Consider the following 7,452-nt stretch of genomic DNA (forward strand, 5'->3'; position numbering starts at 1 on the left):
GAAAACCTTTGGTTTCTGAGGCAAACAGCTAATAATAGCCCTCAGCTAGCAAAATTCAAGTGTAAAAGCACTACATTTCTGGGTTTTCTCCCTACACCTCTGCAATAAGACGTGGGCTGGCTTTGGCTGCTGAGGATTAACTTGGTAGATTCCAGCTGTTGCCATAGTCTTTCTGTCATCATTCATATTTCATTTTCTCTGACAGATACCTCCCAAATCTACCCTGTCTGTAATCCAGTCTTTGCTGAAACTGCCAATTTCCTGAGCCAAAAGCATGAGCTACACAACTCACGGAACAGATCCAAAGGCCCCAGAATCACATCCACGTGGTGTGGGAATAGTAAGAGCTGATGGTTTAGAGTCTACACCACAGGCAGCAGCAAAACTGTCTACTACAGAAGCAGAGATATATTGCACACCAGGGACTGAAGGAGCAGAATGCCCCAAGATGGAGAGAGCAAAGACTGCAACCTTTACAAGGGAACAGAACGCAAGCTATGCAAGCTATCCTGCAAGGACACCAGGTCTGTGTGAGCAGAAAGGCAGTAGACTCCCAGTACAGTTGCTCCTCCACATAGCTGACCAAATGCCAAACCTTGACCAGGATTAAGCTCCAATGTGTTCACTGCCATAGGAAAGAAGAGGAGAAAACAGATTCCCTGTCCTGATCAGCTCAGAATACAAGACGAGAACTGTAAAGTTAACAGAGAACAAGCTGACTTACGAGCAAAAACCAGCAGAGTGCAGCTACAAATAAAACAGAAGACAAACCCTCGTCATCAGCCAGCTCACTAATGGTCACTCAGAATGCAGCTGATGTGCCCATGGTTATCTGGAGTCTAAGTTAAAATTTACCGGATCTTGTGCAAAATATACTGACACCAGAGCAATCTCTACTGCAGCTGGAGTGAGAGATCTGCCTCCATGCTAAACTCTCAGACTAATGAGAAACGTACAATTAGAAAGGTATCAATGGATTCACGACTGATCATTACATTTACAGAACATGGAACGAATGGTCGTCAACATGGGATTCAACAAACCAAAGGCAAGTGCAATGCCTCTGACTAAAAGTTCTTACGACACCAACAACCAAATCTCAGTGCAGCCACAGTAGAGATCTGTAACTACTACTGTTGAAATATCAACTGGTAGAGCAGTGTTGCACATTGTACAAATCACAGTTGGACATCTATGGACAGCTCATTATAAAAGTAGTTGTAGGGGAAGAGCTAGATAAAACACTGTTAAAAACAAATAATCATTTTAGCTGCACGTTTGTAAGCATTTCTTTTCATCCTCCCCAAAACAGTTTCATGGCAGAATAAAGAGAACACATTCACACAGACGTTTCCACAGCCAGACTATGGAATAATCAAAGAATATCAACCAAAATGTGTTTCCTACCAGTTACATGAATCTTGAAGATGAGTTTCTGGCCAGCAGCCTCGCAGCTGTACTCCCCTGCATCGTTCTTCTCCACCTGGCTCACCACCAGCCGACGCTGTTTGCCCTCTGACTCCACCTTGAACTTCTTGCTCGAGGTGATCAGTTTCCCCTCCTTGTACCACTTCACCTCCGTCTTCTCCTGGGCCACCTCGCAGCTCAGCGTGGCATTTTGAGTCAGTACAGCCTTCACCTCCTTTTGTACCTTGTCCTTGTTTGTAAACACGTCTTCTTTCTCTGCAGGGACATCACAACAGTCAGATCATTTTGCTGTAGTCTGCTGCAGAACTAAGTCCAGTTCCCCATTTTCACTATACTTGCCCTTCACAGGGAGCATCGTGATGCCTCATTAAGACAGGAAAATACTTTCCCCTCTATTTTGCCTTGGGAAATTATAGGCATATCAGTTCATATCATATCATATCATATCATATCATATCATATCATATCATATCATTTCATTTCATATCATATCACAAAGCTAAACATTTCACAGTCTGATAGCAGATTTGGACATGAGATTTAGAACACCTGCATGCACTGCTGAACCTCCTCCCTTATCTTTTTTTCTTCTGATGTCTCTCTACATTTCCAGTAAATCGGAAGGGAACGGCCCTCTAGAACAGGTTTCCCAAGGAGACTGTGGATGCTCCATCCCTGCAGGCATTCAAGGCCAGGCTGGATGTGGTTCTGGGAGCCTGGGCTGCTGCTTGGCAACCCTGCACATAGGAAGAAGGGGGTTGGAACTGGATGAGCACTGTGGGGCTTTGCAACCCAGGCCATTTATGAGTCTGATTAGTGGCATTTTCCACCTAATTGTGTCATTCAAATTTTGTAACCAGATCTCTTCATACACCTCCCCTTTTCTCACTCCTTGCATGCCTGGTGTGCTCTTGCACTGTAACCCTGCAGACACCAGCTGACTACAAGAGCTGCACAAGTTACCCTCCTTGCCTATGGTTTGTTGCAGTAATTCATTCCTGGATGGAAAAGCACATGTAGAAAAGTGTTGCTATGACACTAGATGACAAAGAAAGTCCTATAGCCAAAGTGTTTTGCACCAGAGGGGCTGTAAGTTGATCCTCCAAATGAAAGACACACAAAATGAAGTGTTCCTTTCTCTCTGGGATTTCAAGCATTTTCTCACCTCTGACTTTCACTTGGAATGTTGCTTTGTCATCTTTTGTTTCACAGCTGTAGCTCCCTTGGTCTTTCAGGGTCACATTTTTGACCATGAGCTTGCGGTGCGTCCCCTGGGAGATGATGGTTGTCCTCTGGTCCTGCTTCACCTCTGTTTGATCTTTCTTCCATACGACAGCTCCGCTTGCAGCTGACACCTCACACACCAGCTCCAGGTCTTCAGAAGGACTGACTGATATTTCTGGAGTCGTTTTGGGCTTGTTGACAACATTAATGGCTTCATCTGAAGAAAAAAAGAGAAAGTGGTTTACATCCTGACTCAGGCTTATTCAGCACAGCATTAACATACAGTTAGAACAGATTGTAATGTCTCTGCTCATTACATCTGGGGGATCGAGTTTCACCTCTGGAGGTACTCACATACAAACGTGTGCTTGATTCTCCTGTGTAAGGAAAGAGTAAGTTCTATGCAGACAGTTCTTATTTCTTCTAATCAATTCTGTATTCTGCACATGTTCTTCTGAAGCTAAAATGAAGGTAGCTAAGTAACGTGTTTTCAATACATGAACAAACCTATTCAACACCTTGTCTCTAAGCTACCAAGCAGCGTTTGATGAGCACATCAGTATTTCATGCCCTTCATTCCATCCACACAGAACCTGCCTGAGGAGCAAGCTGATGGCTGTCAGCTACAGGCAGACCTAGCTTAGTATTGCATTTCTTAGAGCAACAACTGTTGCTTTCAGTCACTGAATATACCAAGGCCAATTGCTATGCCAGGCACATTTATGGCATCAGTGAACAAATAATTCGTTAAAAATTGTAATAGACAGGAGCCATCTATTCTTTTAAAACTAGGTGACCAAAGAAGAACAGTCCCTCTAGAGTCAAGCTGTTAAGAACTAATAGCATCAATCTATATCACATAGATAGATTACAGCGAAAGGCTTTCAGTAGAGCTTCAGTTCATAAATGAAAACTGGGTTATGGAAAATAGGCTCAAGATAGAAACCAGAAAACAGATCTTAACACCAGGTTCTGTGAATGCAGCCAGCTGAATTTCACAGATATTGAATTTCAATGACAATTTCTTGTGTTATTTTACCTTCCAGCTCCACCCTGAACAGGAACATGTCAGTGACAAGCATTACTCCTCCAGGCTTGACCTGACAGTGTTTTACTTGCACTATGAGCTAGTGGCTGTGCTTACAGCACCTCAGGGAGACACCTCAGAGATCACAACGTCCTTCGGGTACAGCAGGAGACACTCAACTCTCCAAATGTGGAGTTTAATTTGTCAAAAGAGGAGACAGGATTCCCATGCTATGAACTTAGGAACATTTCAGTCATAGGTTTAAAGATGATGTAAGTGCTGAGGCAATTCATGAACTAGAAGAATGAAGCCCAGATGTCAGGGCTCAAGTCGTGACTCCAGCCCGAGCTGGAGCTAAGGCTGTCCTGAATTCATCACAACACAGTTACATGATTTGCTCATACTGTGGATTTGCACAGGGACAACAGTAAGGTCAGAATTGCTTCAATAGAGATATGCAATCTTTGTCCTAAATACTGGAAACCCACAGGGTTGGACAAATCAAATGAATTAAGTCTGAAGTGCTTTACATGGATTGTGATCCTATGTTTGCCTCACAAACTTACCTGAGACTTTCCAATCAAAAATCAGAGTGTCATCTCCAATTGTGTAGATGTATGTTCCCTCGTCTACTTTAGTTACAACTGAAGCCACAAGCTTATGCAGTTTCCCTTTATCTTCCATTGTGAATTTCTTACTGGTCGTGATTTCTTTGCCATTTTTGTACCACTTCACCATGACATTGGCTTCAGAGGTCTCAGAAACAAATTCAGCTTGCTTTCCAGCAACGGCCCTGATTACTCCTCCAGTTGTCTCTTTGATTACGAAGTTTGCCAGTGCTGAAACAAAATATGGACACATAAAATATGTATGATGGTAAAGAACTGCAGGGACATTGGTGACCATGAGGCATTCATTTATCATAAGATCAAACGTGCACGTTTAGTCCTAGTTCTAATTGCTGGATTCTAATTCAGATGCTGGCAAATTGGCAGCTTTTATAAACCACGTACCAGATTACCTTATTTCCACAAGTTGAAGGACATACACTGGACAGGGGACAGAGCCAAAGGAAGAAGCCCAAGGCTTCAAGAAAATGTCTAAAATAGGAAAACTGAGGAAAGAATTGGAACAAGCAAACTAGAAGGAAATCAATGGAGGGGGTATCTATTACTGCACTGTAACCCCCTGGCAAACAAATCGAGCCTAAAAGATGGAGATATCACTTAGGACTGAAAAGATAAACAGAATTCCTTTATGGAAATTAATTGGAGCGCAAAAGTTAGATGATAAAACTGGCCCCTATTAACACACAGTGGAATAATTGACTTAAAAGATTCATGTGCATACACTACTCTAGGGCTTTGTTGTTTCTCCACGGACCAACAAGGGTAACAAGCCAACAGAATATGATGAAGAGCCTCATGCAAACTCAGTGTAAAAAAAAAAAAGGCAATTGTTGCTGGGAAGAAGGTTCATTTGCATTTGTGTCATCTGCAGAGGGTACTGCAGAAATGGAAAGTCTTCCACTGGAGCAAACAAAGGGCTCTCATTTATTGCAATCAAGGCCCAGCGTGTGGATCTCAGAGATCAGACCTACACCCTGCAGCAAAACAGAGACCTGCGTGGGAAAGTTCAGTTTCTCTCTCCATCTGTGTCAGAAAAAGCCCACCATGGAATGACAGCTAAGTAAACATCCCTGTGACTCTTCACAGGTCTCTTCTACGTTTGGGATCACTGCTACAAAAAGAGCTGTTGACATCATCTCTCGTGGCCACCCTGAGAGAAGAGCAGGAAGGCTGGGATGCTCTTTTTCCTATCTTTCCCTTGATTTCCTCTATATCTTAGGGACGAATCACAGGACAGAACACAGAAATCAAATGGCTCTACAAAGCAGATTGGCCAGTTCAAGTCAAAACAGCCACTGAAAACACCCCAGATGCTGTCTGACAACAGCTGGACTGTTGGGGAGTCAGGTGAATGCAGTCTGCTGGCCCTGGGCAGGAAGAGGACAGCCCAGACTGTCACATACCTTTCACTGAAAGCTGATAGAGCATTTTATCCCCCTCACAGATGCACTGACAACTTCCAGCATCATCCATTGAGACGCTGTGAATTTTCAGGGTGTGTTTCTTCCCCACAATGTGCAGTTCATATTTTTCACTGGCCTTGAGCTCCTTCCCATCCTTCATCCACTCCACAGTAGCACCTGTGTCTGAAAGCTCAGCCTGCAGTTTGGCTTCCTCACACAGCTGAGCACAGATCTTTTCTACATCTTTGCTCTTATTGGTAAATCTCACTGCAGCACCTGTCAGGAGCAAAGGCCTCGTTATTTCAATTGATATCAGGGTAAGGTGGTCAATGTTTGCTGCAACATCTCTGAAAAAGTATCACCTTCTGTTCCTGCACTCATCATTGTGTCAGTGCTGAGCAATTCAAGATATTTCATTTGGTCTTCTTGCCGGATTTACTAAGTAAAAATCAACCAAACATCTCCTTCTACTGATTAAGAATGCTCTAAACATGCTTCTGCAGAGGTTTCCACCCAATGACAAACAGCTCCTCCCATCATGAATGTTTATTTGTTCTATTTTGTCATGCAAAGCTGATTGATAGAGATATTATTGGAATGATTGCTCCCCTACTTCTAAACTATTCCAGTGCAATCAGAAAGGCTGTCTGAACCTGGAGCTGAAAGTACTGCTCTATGGTGATGCAGTGGTAAACCTGGTGACTGAATGCACTGGCCAAGAGCTGTGAACTGCAGACATTCATCAGCTGGCATGAAGCAATCTGGTTCAGATACCAAGCAGCTGGGTAGACTGGCTTACCCTACACTCAGTGCTATCATGTTTAGGTCATTACCAGGACTCACGTCAGTCCATGTGATGCAGTTTCAGGTATTTGGTACAGTCAGCGAATGCCTGCAGCCCCAGTTCTAATCATCAGATCACAGCAACTCTGCCTTGACTGTAAGAGGAAAGGAGAAGGATCAAAGCAAATACCTCTCACTCTCATCTTGCTGCTGACATCAACATTTTTGGCAACAAATTTCACTTCTGCTCCATCATCGTTCTTGGTGACGTTCTTTATCATTAGGCTGTGAGTAGTTTGGGTTCTCTTGATGATGCAGGTCTCGCTTTCCTGTAAGACTTTACCATTGAGGCATCAAGTGCCGCAACACGTTGTTGTAAGGTCAATAGTAAACATGGCATCCCCTCCAGGTACAGCTTCACCAGTTGTTAGGGGGGATTTCACAACCAGGACTGGTCCTGAGGAAGAACAACATGTATGTCTTAATGCTCTTTAGATGCAAGTCTGGTATCTCATTTAGAGATGGAAGATTAAATCATAGGGACATTTCTACTTCTCCCTTTGCATGAGTGCTAGAAGAAGCACTTCTGTGCTTAAGATCTGTTACAGAAAGTTCTGCCTCTTGCACATGTGAGATATCAAAAGATAAGGATATTCATGTCTCTGTCACAGAAATATATCTTGTATCACTTTAGTGGTAGCTGGAGGTTGATATGAGATAGGAGAATTAGGAATAAAGGAAAGCCTTTGGTGTGTTAATGCACTGCTATCCTTAAAGTCAAAGGAAACATCTTTAGGGAACCAACACAGCTCCTCAGCTCACACTGACCCATTTGCATTGGGGTTTTGTGCTTACCAAGGTGCACGCTCCCTGGGAATTCCAGAGACGGGCTCTGTCCATGCGCATTGACTGCAGACACTCGGAACTGATCATCAGCCTCTTCAGACAGATTGCTCAC

At 43.5% G+C, this 7,452-nt stretch overlaps 1 protein-coding gene across 1 annotated transcript; it reads right to left on the reverse strand.

Moving 5' to 3' along the window:
* Positions 1-504: 504 nt before the first annotated feature.
* LOC146752604 (myosin-binding protein C, fast-type-like) lies at positions 505-5,911 on the reverse strand. The gene is made up of 3 exons (XM_085531782.1): positions 5,712-5,911; positions 4,246-4,518; positions 505-509 (listed from the first exon to the last, which is right to left on the reverse strand). The coding sequence occupies exons 1-3, from the start codon at positions 5,869-5,871 to the stop codon at positions 505-507; spliced, it is 438 nt and encodes a 145-aa protein (XP_085387908.1). The 5' UTR covers positions 5,872-5,911.
* Between the last annotated feature and the right edge of the window lie 1,541 nt (positions 5,912-7,452).

This window comes from Coturnix japonica, unplaced genomic scaffold (assembly GCF_054131305.1).
Source record: "Coturnix japonica strain WE unplaced genomic scaffold, WE-NBRP24 Scf044, whole genome shotgun sequence".
Classification (NCBI taxonomy): Eukaryota; Metazoa; Chordata; class Aves; order Galliformes; family Phasianidae; genus Coturnix; species Coturnix japonica.

Coding starts and splice junctions, on each gene's coding strand:
- LOC146752604 (XM_085531782.1), bottom strand. CDS start 5,871: ATGAAGGATGGGAAGGAGCTCAAGGCCAGTGAAAAATATGAACTGCAC. Junction 4,519..5,711: donor CTATCAGCTTTCAGTGAAAG/GTATGTGACAGT, acceptor ATTTTGTTTCAG/CACTGGCAAACTTCGTAATC.